Source organism: Pelodiscus sinensis, chromosome 14 (assembly GCF_049634645.1).
Source record: "Pelodiscus sinensis isolate JC-2024 chromosome 14, ASM4963464v1, whole genome shotgun sequence".
NCBI classification, from domain to species: Eukaryota; Metazoa; Chordata; order Testudines; family Trionychidae; genus Pelodiscus; species Pelodiscus sinensis.
The window spans coordinates 14,393,236-14,411,688 of NC_134724.1; the positions used below are offsets into that span (position 1 = coordinate 14,393,236).

General features: G+C 41.7%; 1 protein-coding gene across 1 annotated transcript in view; it reads left to right on the plus strand.

The window, feature by feature from the left end:
- Window positions 1-18,453, plus strand: part of AGBL1 (AGBL carboxypeptidase 1) — a 485,420-nt gene that overhangs the window by 266,033 nt on the left and 200,934 nt on the right. Inside the window, exon 21 of the mRNA XM_075897043.1 lies at window positions 4,753-4,929. Within this exon, the coding sequence (XP_075753158.1) occupies window positions 4,753-4,929 (177 nt within the window). The remainder of the gene's footprint in view (window positions 1-4,752; window positions 4,930-18,453) is intronic.

Consider the following 18,453-nt stretch of genomic DNA (forward strand, 5'->3'; position numbering starts at 1 on the left):
TAACAGCTGTTATAAAGAGGATGGTGTTAAATTGCTCCCCATGTCTAGTGAAAGTATGGCAAGAAATAATGTGTTTAATCTACAGCCAGAGAGATTCAGGTTAGATATTAAAAAATCTTTGTAACTATATGGGGAATGAAGGTCTGGAAGAGGATTCCAAGACAGGTTGTGGAATCTCCATTGTTGGAGGTTTTTCAGAGCAGGTTGGACAAACACCTGTCAGGCATTGTCTAGATTAACTTGGTCCTGCTTCAGTAGAGGGGGCTGCAAAGTCCTGCAAGGCCATGAGGTTCCTCTCGTGTTACATTTTTATGATTAGGGAGGGGTCCAATCAACAATGTTTGGAGCTGGGTGTTAACTTCCCCAGACTTCAGAGGAAAGCAGACCTGGGAGGATGCACCCATCTCTAAAATGTAGGTGCACCAAATATTAGTCAAATATTAGTGAACATGCCCCCTAATAAATGGCCACAGATATTTGCCTACATGGGCAGCCCTTTTTTCTTGTGAGTAAACCACACACTTTCATAACTTCATTCATTTAACCCTTTATGTACTAGATAACACTGCTGATGTTGTCCAATAATTCTCTTGCCTTGTTTTTAAAAGTGTCAGGTCAAAATAAAAATCAAGAGCTTGATTCATCACTATGCTACTTCAGTTTTATCCAGCATGGCTTCATTGAAAGCCATGTAGATACACTGGTGTCAAACTGGAGTAAAGTAGCATTGTATTAGACCCTGTAATGGCTAGTGTAGAAATCACTTTCATAAGTATATGTACTATGTCTTTATGGGTATGTCTACACTACCCCGCTAGTTCGAACTAGCGGGGTAATGTATGCATACCGCACTTGCTAATGAAGCCCGGGATTTGAATTTCCCGGGCTTCATTAGCATAAGCGGGGAGCCGCCATTTTTAAATCCCCGCTGTTTCGAACCCTGTGCAGCGCGGCTACACGGGGCTCGAACTAGGTAGTTCGGACTAGGTTCCTATTCCGAACTACCGTTACTCCTTGTGAAACGAGGTGTACCGGTAGTTCGGAATAGGCACCCTAGTCCGAACTACCTAGTTCGAGCCCCGTGTAGCCGCGCTGCACGGGGTTCGAAACAGCGGGGATTTTAAAATGGCGGCTCCCCGCTTATGCTAATGAAGCCCGGGAAATTCAAATCCCGGGCTTCATTAGCAAGTGCGGTATGCATACATTACCCCGCTAGTTCGAACTAGCGGGGTAGTGTAGACATACCCTATCTTAGTATTAACTTAGCATCTGATATCTTTGTTATTGATCTGACCTGGGGTTTTAGCAGGAAGTTCAGTCCTACGTATATGTGCTAGAGTTGATACTTACAGTGTTCCAATAAATCTGTGATTCTGTAAGTTAATATTACAATACAGTTCCCCTTACATCTTTCCTGTGACAGGATTCTTAAAATAGAACCCACTGAAAACTTCTGCTCTTTTAAATGGACCATTTATTTCCTATTCATACTCCATTATATTCACTATTAGAGAGTGAAACCAGACATTGTATTTTTGCTCTCTGTGTTTAGTTAGCCTGGGGTGGACAATAAAATGATGGCACCTCCCGAAGCTCCTATTGGCCAGGAACAGTGATCCGTGGCCAATGGGAGCTTCAGGCACCCATACCTGTGGAGGCGCAGATAAATTCAGCATCAGTGGCCTGTCAAGAGCTAACCCTGGCGAACCAAATACAGCCCATGTGCTGTATTTGCCCGAGGCCTGAGTTAGCCTCACTGTCTATTTTTCAGGCACCAGCATCTCTCTGTTGGTTTGTAGTTTGACAATTCAAAGGAATGCATAATATTTTAAAATCTTCCTGTTTTCAATGAAACTTTTAAAAAGTTGTCTTAAAAATAATTCTGTTTGTATTAGGGAAGGAGGGTTGTCTAGTGGTTAAAATAGGAGAATGGAACACAGATCTAATAGATTCTTTTCCCAGGTCTGCCACTGATTTGTGTGATTTTTGGAAAGCCACTTCACCATTTCATGTCTGTCTTCCCATCTGAGATATAATTCACTTAAGACTTCACTGAAAACTAAATCAAAATGTTCATCAGCATTGGATTTCCCACTCAGAATTTGAGAAAGCTAGGCTTAGATCCACACAAGGGTCAGGTGTGTGGAGCTGAACAAATCATTTTTTCAGTTCAGTAACTGCATCAAAAAATTCTGTGCATTTCAAACCGAAACTGAAGTTTTTTATTTCTGGACCAAACAAAAAAGTTCATTTGGGTCAGATGAACTGTGGTGAGTGGCAATTCAAAATGACATGTTGAAATGGTTCATTTAGAAAACATCAACATTAATTGTTTTAATATTTCCAAAATTTTTATTTGTAGGGTTTTGTTTTCACGTGAAACTATCCACTGATAGTTTGGGTGCCCTGAAAAAGGAATTTTTCTATGAATTTGTAGTTGGCTGAAAAAATCTTACCCTCCTTTTGTATAGAATAATTAGCATGAGTTGATGGAGCTGCACAAAGCCCCAAGGCCAGACAAGTAGCAGAGACAGTGTGGTAAAAAGACAGAGGATAGATGTCTTTTGACACTGCTGCATTGTAAACAGTACTCATGACCAAGAGTCTTTGGGTGCGTCTACTTGTCAAGCAGGATCCCACTGCGGCAAGTCTCAGGGCCTGGGGCTTGTGCTAATGTATTTAAATAGGTGTGTAGATGTTTGGGCTCGGGCTCTGAAGCTCACACCTCTTCCCTAGGAAACAGCCTTTGAGCATTTAGCCTGAACCTGATACAGCTACTTTTAGTACTGTAGCTTGATCCCAAGACCTGGGTTCTGAGACTTGCTGTGGGATCCTGCTTGCTATGCAGACAGACCCTAAATAGCCATCTGATGGCATTTTGGTGGCCAGTGGGACACTAGCTGATGCTCTCTGTCCAGTTCCAAAATTCGTGTCTTAATTAGCCCCCTTGATGGTACTCTTCGGCAGAGAGGTCTGTGAATGAATAGATCATTGAACCTAACTCTCCTTTCTGCCAGGCTGGATGGAGGGGGCAGTTTGTGCTGCCTCGTGAATGAAAAGGAGACCTCACAGTTAGATTTCTGCCTTGTCATAAAGAGGTCTCTTATGGTTTGTTTTAAAATGTAAATTAAATGTCAATTAACAAGAAACCTAAATAGAGAAAAAAGACCCCTTACTGTGACATCCAAAGTTGCTGCTAAAGTAATGAGAATATTAAATTCAGCTTTGCTAATTTTCACAAACGAGTCCTAGACATGCTGACATTATTGTCGCCTGCCAGACTATTTAATTAAACGAAAAAGATTGATTATACCTACAGTGTCCATTGTTTTAAGAAATTAAATTGGATTGGAAATCAGTTTATTACGGTTCATATATACAAGCCTATAAAACTGTGTGTTGGTTCAGATAAGGGCAAGGTGAGAACTAGCTCAAACATTCATACTGTTGCTGAGTAATTTTCACATAGTTTTGCTGAAGTTTATACATTTGGTTGGGGTATATTTTAATTCCTAATTCTGAAAGCTCATCTGAATTTTCGGATGCTGAATTTTATGTGTTCATTTACTGTGTGTGATTATCAGAAGAGCAGTCTTGTAGCTAAAGTAGATTATCTTAAATTTTGAGCTCTATTCCTGGCTCTTCCACTGATTGGCCATAAAACCTTGCATCACTCCATGCCTCAGTTTCCCCACTTTTAAATTCACAGGGGACTTGTGAGTGTTACTTCATTAATAGCTATACAGCCCATTGAGCACTTCATTTAAGAGATGCTAGGAAAGTGATGATGTTGATGATATACAGAATTAATGTTGTTAAAGGGGATATGATCCAAATATTTAGGCCAAAAAAGTTTATGGTTTATCTAAAAATGTTCTAGAAAACCTAATATTAATCTTTTTTCAATCCCAGTTAAGCCAAATATCCCCCTTCAGTATTGTGAATCCAAGCTCAACTGACTTCTAAACAGAAAGTGAAATGGATGGATCAGATTTCACCACCTCAAAGGAATAAAATGAAAAGTAAATGGCATCAAAGGAGAGAGCCCATTCTGTAGGAATCTGTTCAGTTTGATAGTCTAAAGTGGTGATAGTTACACAGGCAAAGAAAATGTGCCCCTAATTTTAACACTGAAAGAGTGAAATATAATCCTGCTATACATAGTACTCATTTATATTAGCATAGAATTCGCACCATAATTTCAGACTTGATGGTCCTCATTTAAACACTCTTTATTTTTGGGGGGGAAAGGGGAGAATTAAATGACTATCTAAAGGCTTAATTGTAGTGTACATGTGAGTTGTTTTTCATCCCCCTTTTTCTCATATGGGCTGGGAATCCTGAGGGATTATATTTCTCAGGATGCAACACATCCTTCTCCAACCAAGCATCATGAGGGTTACATGATTACAGATACATCATGGGAGATTTAGCTAACCGTGGAATATAGGCTCAGAGGGGAGCGTGGCACATCAGGTCACCAGATGAATTGTTTCAGGTCAGTTCAACAAACAGAAACTCACCCTTTTGAGTCACAGATGTTGAACTGTTTCATTTGAATTGAAAATCTTTCAATTCAGTGTTTCAACTTTCATTTCCTATACAGGATAAAAACAAACAGTGAAATTTTTTAATTTCCCAGGGGATGGAAATTCTAAATTTTGTTCAACTCTATTGGTGCTCTCTAAATAATAATTACATAACTCTTTGTCTAATTCATGTTCTTATTCTTGTGTGATTCTTGCTTTGCAGGCCCTCCCAAAAATCCTGGATAAAGTGGCACCTGCATTTGTCATGAGCAGTTGCAGCTTCCTGGTGGAGAAGTCACGTGAATCGACAGCACGGGTAGTAGTGTGGCGGGAGATTGGTGTGTTGAGGAGCTACACAATGGAGAACACCTACTGTGGCTGCAACCATGGGCTCTACAAGGTCAGTACCCCTGTCTGGGAACCCATTCCTATTCTTGCTTCTTTTATGAAGCTTACTTAGGCCTTACCTGAACTTACCTGCACCATCAATCGAATTCAGCTACACAAATTCAGAATCTATATTAAAGGCAATCAGGTGTTCCAGAGAGATATATGTTGCCTCTCTTTATTAAACTTTGTGCCCTCATCCAAAACTCCTGTAACAGCAGCTGGAAGCCTGCATAACTTCACTGATGGCATGAGACTGGTATAATGGAGTTGTGAATCAGGTGTTGTGGCACGAGTGGTTAGCATGATGTGACTGGAATGATTTGACATCTCTGTGCTGTGTATTATAATCTTATTGTTGGCAAGGGATTCCCACCGAACCAGTGGGAAATAAAGCCATCATATAAATTGTATAACATTCCTAACTATATTACTAATGACGCCCACAGTGACAGGGAAAAATGTGTGCTCTCTCCTTGCTCTGTGCTTACATCCTGCAGGTGTAGCCTACATAAAAGAGCCTGTGACATTGGGCTCTGTCAAGCTCGGTCTTATTTTTTAAAGGAAAGATGATGGGTTGATTGTTTTAGTTTACTCTGAGCCTCCCTAACACAGGGAACATCAACTGTTTCCCCTGTCACAGTCTATAATGTCTCTCCTTGTACTTGCTAAAGAAATTATCTGCATCCAAAGTAAAACCTAGAATCTTTGAGTTTGTTCCTAACATACAGACATCAGCATCCACTATCAAATAATGATAAGATGAAAGAGCATTCTGGGTAATGTTATGGAAATGAGAACACTGATCTTGTTCATGACCACGTGGAGCCATTGTTTTTTATCAATAGGTTTTTAAAACTGTTTTTTACAGTTTGACATACTGTAGCAAACCTGTCCTGATCTTGTCAGGCCCAATGCAAGTACCCAGGGCTTGGTCTTATAAAAGGGACCCTGTGCAGATACAGAATTTTGTGTCCACATCTGTAGCAGCAAAAATGAGCTGTGGATATCCACATCTGTGGATGCAAATACCCATGGTTATATAGCAGATCCCCACAGATTTGCAGGGCTCTACTCAGAAAGATATTTTGTGCAGGCTACCTCCAAGAAAAACACAGCTTGCTGCAGGCCTGGCAGGAAGTGGTGGGATGGGATCTGTCAGGGGTGCTTTTCTCTCCAAATCCGTTTTGCTCTAATATTATAACCTGGAGCTTAAAGGAATGCTATGCCAAAGGAAGAATTGTTATTGATTTACTAGGGACACTTTTCCTTCTCAGTCAGTGCTGACTGTAGCCCCCATCAACGTTCAGGGGGTACTCCTGATAGAGGCACTGTGAGTATTCAATGAAACACAAATGCTCTGATTGCTCATGGCTATTAACAATCTTGAGGAATTTTTAACAAGAGTAACTTTATTAACTCCAGTAATTATATTCTGCTGATTTGATCTTTCCATTCAGTATGGCCAGGATTTCACCCAAATATCTATAGTAATTCAGTTTGTCTATACTAACCCCCTACTTCAAACTAGGGAGGCTAATGTAGGCATTTGAAGTTGCAAATGAAGCCTGCGATTTAAATATCCCGGGCTTTATTTGCATGGTCCCATCCGGTCACCATTTTTAAATTCCACTAGTCCAAGGTAACTGCCCTCAGCTACATGCGGCGGTGAAATGGTAATTCGAACTAAGTCCTTAGTTCGAATTAACTGTTATACCTCATTCCATGATATTTAAATCCCAGGCTTAATTTGCAACTTCGAATGCCTACATTAGCCTCCCTAGTTCGAACTAGGAGGATAGTGTAGACATACCCTCAGTGTACCCTAACACCAGGCTGGGACACCAAAGTCAAGATCATTTTCTGCTGAATCACTATCCATACTAGCTGTATCACCCAGGTGGTCCATGACCCAACAGTGTTTAGTTTGTGAGGTCTGATGTAATCTCAACTTGAGGTGATAGGACAGTAAGAGTATGTCTAGACTACATGCCTTTGGCGACAGAGGCATGTAGGTTAGGCTACCCGGCATACTAAAATGAAGCGGCAATTTAAATAATCGCCGCTTCATTTAAATTAAAATGGCTGCTGCGCTGTGCCGATCAGCTGTTTGTTGGCTCAGTGCACTAGTCTGGACGCGCCGCGGTCGACATCAAAGACACTTGTCGACCTCCCCACTTTGTCTCGTGGGATGAGGTTTACCGGGGAGGTCGACAAATGCCTTTGATGTTGACCGCGGAGCGTCCAGACAAGCGCACTGAACCAACAAACAGCTGATCGGCACAGCGCGGCAGCCATTTTAACTTAAATGAAGTGGCGATTATTTAAATCGCCGCTTCATTTTCCTATGCTGGGTAGCCTACTCTACATGCTTCTGTCACCAGATGCATGTAGTCTAGACATACCCTAAGTGAAAAGCTCTATACGAAAGTTTCATACACGGAATAGCTTCAGTGCAGTTCTGTTTGTCTTTTAATGCCTCTTCTTCATTTTGGAGGTCTGAAGGCATTGTTGAGGAACCTCCTACATGCTGGATGGATGCAGCTTGTCAGGGTTAGCTGCTGGAGGACAGCTGTGTTTATCTTAGTGTCTGTGGGCACAGCCACTTGTAGCTCCCAGTGGTCAGAGTTTGCCATTCCCTCAGCTCCCATTGGCCAAAAACATTGAATTATTGAGAGTGGGTGTGCCTGTGGATGCTCAAGTGAACAAACCATCTGGTGGCCTGCCAGCAGCTAACCCTGAGGAACCGTGTCTGGCCTATAGGCCAGAGGTTCCCTACCTCTAAAGGGTACACAGAAATACCTGGCATTGCAGGACCTGGGTTTTCTTTAATCATCCTTTGAACTATATGAAATGCATCTCTATTTTTCCTTTTGTTTTTTTCCCTTTGTTTTCCCCTTCATCCCCAAGAAACTGAGAACTGCAGGTATCAAACATGGGAATAGGAGTAATTTTACATATGGATGTTTGTTGCAGGACAAAGACTCAAATCTGCTTTTTTTTGTGAAAGCAGGATACAAATTTCTGTTCTTAACATCATGTAGATGATTTCTGTATCTTGGAAAGCTCAGTCCCAGTTGGATCATGAGGTTATTATTCTAAGGTCATCTTTCCATTTTTTGTTTATCGTTCCCATTTATTTGAAAGACAGAGGACACTTAAATATGCCCATAGGGGCATTTCTTCCTTCCATCATATGAATATAAATATTTTTGCAGTTTTTCCAGTTAAGGTAGCTTTAAAGTATAGATAGGTCAATCATTTCTCTCCCAGTAAACTAAGCACCTGATTTGTGAGAATTGAAATGATATATCATTCCTTACACTGACATTTATTTTGGAGTTGCATAAAAGATCATAAGCTAGTACCTTCAAATAATCAATATCAGTAGGCTATTTCCCCTTCTATTTATGATCTTTAACTAGGGTACATTTTTATTTGTTTGTTTCTTCTTTTTGACTTGGGTTCCTAGGACAATAGTTTCAACGTGGTGAACCTAAGATTTCATAGCAGAGTTTCCCAAGTCCTTTCCACTACAGATTCTCTCTCATTAGAATCGGACAGTCCTGAAGATCTTGGCACAGACTAAATAGAAATAATGTATAGGGCCACAATTGTCAAGAGCTGTCAATTTAGATTCTGGGTATGAGGCTGCAATTTTGGAGCCTCCACCTGCCATGTGTGAAAATTTCACAATTTAGAGAGGGGCCTGATTTGCAGGTGTAATCTGTCAGTTAGATATCTTCATCCAGCATGCATCTAAACGGCAGGGCTTAACTTGAAATAAGCTACTCAAATTGAGCTACGGCAATTGCTTAGCTTATTTCGAAATAGCTTATTTTGGGTGTTGGTGCTGTCTACACAGCACTAATTTCGAAATAGAGCACTCTACCTCCGACTCCCTTACTCCTCATAAAATGAGGGTTACAGGAGGGGTTGGAGTAAGAAATCCTCCAGCTTGACAGTATTTCGACATTGTGTCACAATAACTGCTGGCTGTGTAGGCGCAGACTATGCTATTTTGAAATAATGCTAGTTATTTAGAAATAATGTTGCTGTGTGGACATAGCCCTTGTGACCTCAGCTCTTAATTAACTTTATCTGCAGTTTTGCACCCACATTTGGTCATAATTAGACTCTGTTTTTAAAACCACATGATCTCTTAAAATTCTAGTCATAAACTTACCTGGACAAACAGGCCCTTGTATTTTTTTTAAAATGCTTTCACTTATGCTTTGACTTATACAGCCTCTTAATGCAGTTTACAAAGAGCACCTAATCCTTCCAGCACTTTACCAAGAGGGAAAAAGGAAACTGAGGCTCGGATGACCGAAATACTTGCCTCTGGCTATATCAGTAAATCTTGGCTATCAGTCTCCCCATCTAATCAATAATCCATGCTCCTTCCCAGTTGCAAACAATAGGGAAGCACATTCTGCTCTTCTTGTTCATGCAACTAATCTCTTTGGTCACTGCAACCACTAACATAACATAAAAACATAAGAATGGCCATACTGGGTCAGAACAAAGGTCCATCTAGCCCAATAGCCTGTCTTCCAATAGTGGCCAGTGCCAAGTGCCCTGGAGGGGGTAGACCGAAGACAATGATCAAGAGATTTGTCTCATGCCATCCATCTCCAGTCTCTGACAAATAGAGGCCAGGGACACCATTCCTACCCCCTGGCTAATAGCTTTTTATGGACCTAACCTCCTTGAAATTATCTAGCTTCTCTTTAAACTCTGTTATAGTTCTAGCCTTCACAGCCTCCTCTGGCAAGGAGTTCCACAGGTTGACTATGCACTGTGTGAAGAAGAACTTTTGCTTATTAGTTTTAAACCTGCTACCCATTAATTTCATTTGGAGTCCTCTAGTCCTTATATTATGGGAACTAATGAAAAACTTTTCTTTATTCACCCTCTCTACACCACTCATGATTTTATAGACCTCTATCATATCCTCCCTCAGTCTCCTCTTTTCCAAACTGAAAACTCCCAGTCGCTTTAGCTTCTCTTCATATGGGACCTGTTCCAAACCCCTAATCATTTTAGTTGCCCTTTTCTTAACCCTTTCCAAGGCCAAAATATCTTTTTTGAGGTGAGGAGACCACATCTGTACACAGTACTCAAGATGTGGGAATACCAGAGTTTTATATAGGGGCAATAAGATATTCTGTGTCTTATTTTCTATCCCTTTCTTAATAATTCCTAACATTTTATTTGCCTTTTTGACCGCCGCAGCACACTGTGTGGACATTTTCAGAGAATTATCCACCATAACTCCAAGATCTCTTTCCTGATCTGTCATAGCCAAATTTGCTCCCGTCATACTATATGTATAGTTGGGGTTATTTTTTCCAATGTGCATTACTTTACACTTATCCACATTAAATTTCATTTCCCATTTTGTTGCCCAACATGGGATGTGTAGGATGTGTAGTTACATAGAGAGCTACTGTGGAATTAATAAAGGGTTTGGCAAGAATAAAAAAGCCCTTCCCAATGCCATTTAAAAAAAGCTACCCTAAGCTGACTGCCAGTGGTAGGTGTGCCCTGTGACATCAAAGAGGAGGAGGAGCTGAATTAAAATAAAACCAAGTGCTTCCTGGTAGTAAGTGCTGCCAGAAAGAGTTTTCAGGGAATATTTTGCATTGAAATTTACAGCCCGCCCCCATTCTAGAAATGGTTCATTGTGTCAAAAATAAGAAAGGTGTTTGGCACTTGTGATAGTCTAATAAGAATCAAGAGTGACCCACCCCAACCTCATTTAAAAGTCATTTGACTTCAAAAGCTGGGAATATAAAAGATAGTTTATCTCCGTCGAATCACCCTACCTTTATGATCAATGGAAATGCAATAATCCAGTCGCCCTTAAGGAAGAGAAACATAAAACCAAAGAAACTATTGATTTTATCTGAGATTTCATTCTACCTGAGGAAGAAGAGGAAAAAACCAAACTTTCAGTTCTTTCTCATTTTGTCTAGATTGCCTGATAGAGTCTTACAGGAACAGTGTCTCTATTTGAAAGTGTTGCTAAAAAAGAAGCAATGGATTTCAGTGGGGAATTCTACCTCCCTCTCCTACCTGTTTACAAACACTACGGTCAAAAGAAGAAAAACAGTCAGAAAGTTGAAGCAGCTCATAAGTTCATTGCCTCTGCGAAGGCTGTGTTTGGTTTAGTCCACCAGCCCATCAATCAGTCTTCCAGCTCAACACCTGGATTTTATTGCAAAAACCTTTTAGATATTCAGTTTGTGGAGACAAGTTTTGGTTTGTGTGAAAATGAATTCTGTGTGAAAATGAATTCTGTTTTATCCATTCTGACCATAAGTCATAATCTAAGAGGAGTCAGGTAAATTAGTCTCCGGTGAGTTATCTTTTGATATATACATGGGTTGGTTACTCATGGCTTTCATTTCCCATCATAGGACTGGAAGAGACCTTCTGGGTCACTGAATCCAGTTCTCTGATATTGCAGGCAATGCTCTTACCTATCAAGCTTCATGTTAAAACTAATATGGTTCTTTGTTCCATTTCTATTGGAAGGTAGTCACAGAACCTCATTTTTCTGATGTTAGGAAGCTTTCTTCTAATTTCCAGCCTAAATTTACTCATAGTCAGTTTATACTTATTTGTTCTCATTCCAGCATTGTTCTTTAGCTTAAATAACTCTACTCCATCCCTAGATTTCAGCCCTGTGATATATTTATAGAGAGCAGACATATCCACACTAACCCTTCATTTTGCAAGGCTAAACAAGCTATGCTGTTTTAAGGTAAATCTTCACTGCACGCTCTTTTTGGCAGCAGGTAGAAAGCACTGCATATCCTCCTCCTTCTCCCAGCATGAGTGGAAATAGCAGTGTAGGTGGTGAGGAACTGTTTAGATCAGTAAAGGAACTCCTGAACCCATGGGGTATGTACCCTACAGGGCTGTCTACATGAGGAAATGCTCCAACAACTGACAGCCGCTGAACCTGTCTCTTCTGCTTCCCCCCCACCAGAGCCTTTCACTGACATGTGTAGCTACGCTCCATAGCAAAGACACAGAATCCTCATGATGCCACAAGACATAGCCTACATATTGCCACAAGTGGTGTACAACGTAGCAGGAGCCTTAGGGCTAGTGTATGGTGGAAGTGTTACAGCCGCACAGCTGCAGCACGTCTGGTAAAGAAGCTTTGCCAATGAGAGAGCTCTCCCATTGGCATAATAAAACCACCCCCATGAGAGGCAATAGCTACGTCGGCAGGAGGTGCTCTCCCACTGACAAAGTGTGGTCCACAATGATGCTGAGGTCGGTGTAACTTATGTCACTTGAGGCAGGTGACTTATTGTCACTCCTGAATGACATAAATTATACTGACATAAGTGATAGTGTCTACAAACCTTTTAGTCTCTTTTCATCAGATAAGTTCTCTATTTTTCTGGTTATGCTAGTAGCCTTCTCTGTGCCTGTCCTGCATTATATTATTCAGTACCTTACTATACCATACCATACTATTCAGCTGTATTTTGCCCTATATTTTTCAGCTCGAACCTATGCTATATCTTGACTTACTACTGCACCATACGTCCAGTACCACACTGTATTGGTACAGAATTTTGCCCAGCATGTGTGCACGATGGAGGAAATAAAATCAGTAAGGAAATAGATTTTAGCCTCATGCTACAAAGGGCTTCTTATAAACAACAGGGAGTAACACAAATGAGTTGTAAAATGATTACAGATACCTTGACAGTGCCCTTTGAAGTGGATTTTACTAGTGATATAGATCCCTCTTTGAAGAGAGCCATTGGGAGTGCAGAGAGAAAGGGTTTTGTTGCCCAACCCAATGCTTCTAACTCAGAAAAATTGATTTTTCTCATCATACTCTAGTGGAAGAGGGAATAACCACTACTTCTTGTCTGACTTTGGGTTCAGGGATAACAGTGTCGGGCAAAGTGCTACAAACAGGGGCTCAAAATGTTGTTGACCATCCTCCAAAAATTCTGTGTCACACTAAGATCCTTCAGAGACCCAACATTTCCATCAGACAGTCTTTCACTATAATAATGTCAATTGCTCAGCTCACTGGGTGAAGTCTTGAAGCCAACTATGATGGGTGAACTGCAAGGAAAGTTTGACGGGTAAAAAGAGGCTTAAAAGACTAATATCTGATTTTCCACTTCTCTGAACCAGTAAATAATTTACACAGGTGCAAAGTGGGTGTAAAAGGCTGCTAAATCAGAAAAAGTTTACCCGTGCTTTGCATTATTGTAAATAACCACCCAAGGTGCTGGCCAATATAGAATCTAGTTACAATAATATGCCAACAGGAAAAGCAAATGGAAAGCCCAGCATACCTTGGTTAACCCTCAAGAACCTTTAGACATTACAAATGGCAACCGTTGCAGTGATGCCAGGAGTCACATATACATTGCGTACTGTGTGTAGTGTTACCAGGGCTGAATTAAGGCATAGGAAACCTAGGTACATGCCAAAGGCCCTGTTCAAGAGGAGGATCAACCTGAGCTCTGGTTGGTCTGGTTCAGGAGCCGGCCTTCTGGCTGTACTGAGGAGGGGCAGTACTGGCAACTTCCTTTTCACTCAAATTTAGCTCCACAGTCCTTTTTTCATGATGGGATGCCATCAGGTGAAACTTGAGTAACTGCCATTCACTCAGTTTTGCCTTCATGGCCCTGACTCATCATGAGGGAGGGATTTCAGGGCCAAATGTTAGTGGGCAGCCAGTGCTACTTCTCCTTTCCACTGCCATGGGGCGGGGACTTCCCAATCAGTGGCCCATCCAGCCTATTCTGTTATTTGTGTCAACCACATTTTTTTAAGAAAGTATGGTGTCATCTGTGGGCAGCTCACAAAGTGTACTGATTGTTTGAAATTACTTACTGAATAATTTATGGGCGTCGTTTTTAGTCTGCAGGTCATTCACAAGCTGTTTATTATGGGTATTTGATATTCAAAATGTAAGTTGTTTCAACGGTGCACATAGATCACATGGCCTTCTTTATGTTCCCTGATAGGACGAACATTGCTCTAGGTTTTTGGGTGCAGAAACTTGATTTATTAATTTTTTTGGCAGTATAGTACAATGTTTTCTTAAAAATAATTATAGCAGCAATATTCTTGCAAAATAAACACCATTTCTGACCACCAGTGGGAATGGACGTAAAGTGGATGGGCTTGAAATCTTTAAAAATTCAAGTGTACATTGGTGGAAAATGATGGCAATATCACAGCTTTGTCTGTGACTGTACCTCAGTTCAACTCACAGTTTACTTTTGTCCCCCAAAATCCTGTATTTATAGTATGGATGACTCAGAAAGGCATAGTTGAAACTTAAACTGACAAAATGTCAACTAAAAAATGCAATCCTCTACAGAAAAAAACCTTAGGGGCAAACTAGACCTGGAAGGTCTGATAACTTTGGGGCTCTTTCTTACCAAAAGGTTCTCCAGAAAATCCAAGAGTCATGGAACTTCACAGAGATTGTCCTGACCCTAACAACCCCAGAAAATCTGGAGTTAGCCAGCAGATGATCTGACCTCCTATTTTAGTGAATAAGGAGAGGTGTCAGTAGGCGTCATGAATCAAACTACATAGGCCTTATATGGTTTTTCCAGTAATATAAACTATATGTATTTCTAAGATACACATCACTCTTAAATTCGAGCACCATTAAGGTATATTTAAAAGTCTGTATATTTCAAGACAAAGAAACAAGACTGTCTACACTCCCCCAAGCCCCATCTCTCTGCAGATAACCTGTTAATTAGGAGAAACCAGAATGGCATGTTTTGTTTCTTCAAGGTCTCCCCTGGATCTACTTTGCTATTTTAGGAGAAGGCTCACAGAAAAAAATAAAGAGTATTGCATTACATTGCATCCTACATGAACATTAGTGTACGACATTTGTGTATGCCACCTGCCCAGGCCTACCGCTGAGAATACTCTGCCCCATCCCCATGACCTGGAAAATGCTCCATCCACCTTAGCTGCCCCCTGCAAGCCTAATAGTTCTGTGAATGAACCTGAAAACAACAGCTCTCTCTTAGTCTACATTTGCCACTGTGCAAACAAATGGTCATTTTCCCAGGGATGCCAAATATTCCTGATTTCTTTCAGGAAATTAGTACACGGGGTAGTTGCCTGTCAATTGCCAAGCAGTGGCCCATCTGTTCTAGTGCCCCAGGGATGCCTCCCTGAAATGCATTTTGGAGAAAGTCCTCCCTTGGCACCTGCTGTGGTGAAATTCAGCTGTCACTTAATCCATCTGCTTCCTATTTCCACTGTGAATGATTCAAGCACTGAGGGACCAGAGGGACGCACCCTTGAGTTTGAACTCACTGTCATTGGATGGGGAGTAGAATGATACCGCAAAGAGAGGGGTGGCCTCTTAGTCTTCCTTTCTCTCCCTTTCCCCAACACAGCCCGGAAACAAATTAGAACTAAACACTGTAACTGTGAGAAAACATAGGGCAAAAGTGTTTGAATCTCTATCAGTAGCAGTGTCCCAAAAACAGGGCATAAAAGTTCTAGACATTTATGTAAACCAAAGGAAACTTGACGCAAATTGAATCATGGCTGAGGATATTTATTTTAAACTTCATTTGAATAGTTGAAAATTTGTCCAGTTATATTTTGTTTATTTCCTCTGAGATGTGGAGTGAAATTCATTCCCGATTTCATTTGTGGACTTCAGTGGGGTTACAGCCAGGCTGAATATGGTCCTATAGCTTTAGGAACATGCTCCAGAAACCTTCCCATCTTCCTAGAATGGTGCATGAGGAAGGTCAGGAAAAGGTCTTCAAGCAATCAAGGAACAGGGACTAGATGTGTCTTTGTATAGAACTGGTATGGAAGGGAATAGGAACTTCAGTTCTTAGAGCCTGACTGATGACTAAATTGCTGGGAGAGATGCTAGATTTTATCCCTAGTCCTATACTACCAGAAGAGGTTCCAGTAATCCATACTCAGTTAAATAGCATGGAGAAAACTGTGAAAGAGAAGGGGTAGATTTAGTGATTATCAAACAGAGAGAGCGAGCTCTGGTTAGAGCCAAATACAGTGTGAATAGTCTCCAGGCAGGCTTCCTATACACAGTACTACCACTCTGCCTAAATATAGCCTGAAACACGCTCCTATACTGGGCTACCTGCAAAGATTTACCAGTGTACTTCATACCCCATGTCTCTCATCCTCTCTGGTATTCCAGGCCCAAACTCATTTCTGCCAGTGCAGCTGAGTCTTTAGCTGCTGCATTCCTGTGTGGAGTGTCCATGCTTTCCTGAACAGAGATGTGAAGTCATCATCAAATGGTGGTTTCTGTTATTGACAAGTAGCACAGGGTTTGTTTACACTTGCCCCCTAGTTCGGACTAGGGAGGCAAATGAAGCATACCGAAGATGCTAATGAAGTGCGGGATTTAAATATCCCGCGCTTGATTAACATATTCACAGCCAGTCGCCATTTTAAAATCCCAGTCGCCCGGTTTAACTTGCCGCATGTAGATGCAGTAGTCTGATCCAAAACCCTTCCCTCGATTTAACTGTTACTCCTTGTGCATTGCATTGGAATTTCATCCGAAGAGCAGCTGGCAAGTAAGAGAGCAGGGCTCTCTGCTCACATCCTGACATAGCACTGGGTAAAGGTGGTGAAGGTTCAAGGCTGTGAGTTGATAGCATCTGAGATCTCGACACCTTATACTTGGTTTGCAGAAGGCTTCCTCTCTCTTTCAAATGGAATGTTTTTAAAGGGTGGTTCCTGTAAGAGCCAATGTGGACAGTACGCGTCTTTGGACAGAGCTGATGTGGACTGTAAGTGTAATCACCATGGAGTGGATTTGAACCTGGGACCTCCGAAGCAGAGATTAGGATCCGCTACCTTCTGAGCTAAAAGCCAGCTGTCTCCCAGCCTCTGCTGAAGAGGTTGCTTGATTTTAACTGTTGCTGTGGTCTCGGTACCACTTGCATTGCTAAGTGACCACTCTGTCTAGACTACACAGAGCCATGTAAAATAGTTTACTCAGCATAGTCAAAAAAGTGGGGATTTAAATAATCCCCGCTTCATTAAAATAAAAATGGCGGCCGCGCTGTGTCGATGATCAGCTGATCGTTGGCACAGCACGGTGGCCAATTTTACGTCGCCGGAGCCATGTAGTCTAGACGTACCGTAGATGTATGGGTTACATAAGCAGTGTGTGCAAGGTCAGCATTCAACACGAATGAAGGTGCTTGGTGGTGAGGTTTGACAAAGCATATTCATACTCCAGTAATACCAAAGATGGTGAGAAGTGAAATAGCCACTCTTTGATCACTGTATTACCCTGGGGTGATACAAAATAAAACCAGGTTACCGAATGGATCTAAGTTCAGAGAGGGAATTTGCATCTGCAATAGCAAAGCGCAGTCTCATGTCAGGGACAATTTAAAGCAATCATAGACCGTATCCTACATGTAAAGCCCAAGGAAGGGAAGGGGATGTTCTCATGCCATTCCTTGCAACACACTACAGCCCTATGGTTTCCTGCTATTTTTGAACAAAGATGCTCATTATAAATGTGGATGGAGTGGGGAGGGAAGTGTCTGAAGGTGGCAGTGAGGTAGAGTAGTACAGAGTCAGACAAAAGCTTGGAAGCATGCTGGATTCTTGCCAGGGCTCATTGTGGGGCCTTAAGTCAGCCACTTGACCTTTCTATGCCTCTTCTACTTAATCTGTCAAGCTGGGAAATAGGATACAAATCAGGGCTTGGCTGAGAAATGGATGCTGTATCTCAGCCCCGCTTTCCTTGATAAAAATATGTTACGAAAAGGGAAATGAATGATTCTGAACCACAAAGTTGCCTCCTTTGCCTTTTGGCACCGACTTGAAAGCTCTCACTAAATGTAATCTCAGGAATTCTCCTCCCCCTGCTTGCTAAGCAAAAGGCTTGACCCACCAGAGACCCCTGTGGGGGGAGCAGCTTGTCTTAAATCAGTTCCTTCATCTCCACTGCTGATGTGTTCTTGGGTGTCAAGTGAATCACACACCATATGGTTAAATTACAGCACAATAAGCAATGACTTTAGGGATGGGATCATGAGAGATCTGAATCTGTGGCACCGGGAAGCCTCCAGTGCTGCTGGGGTCCCTGCATGCATGGCTGGATTCAGAAGCAGCACTCTTCCCCTTCACTGCTTGGATCCATTTTCTCAGCAATGCTGCAGCCCCTCCTCTTTTGGAATCAACCTCTGAGCTTTCATTCCAGAAAATCCCTTCAAGCTGCTCCCCTTTGCCCAGTTAAAGCTGTAGTCGCCATTCGCTAGTGGCCAGACCCATAGGCCTTAGACTACAGAACACAGTGAGCATCTTATGGGCAGAGAGGTGGGAGAAGGGCATTGTCCCCTTTCCTTCCTACCCCTGCATCCTGGAAGATTTTTTTCTGGGGGGGGGGGGGGTGGAAGAATGGTATGTTTTGGTTAACTTTCATATTGAAACAAACAGTACTAATACAAAAAGCTAAATGACCTACAGCGGGGCTAATCGCGGGCCGCATGCGGCC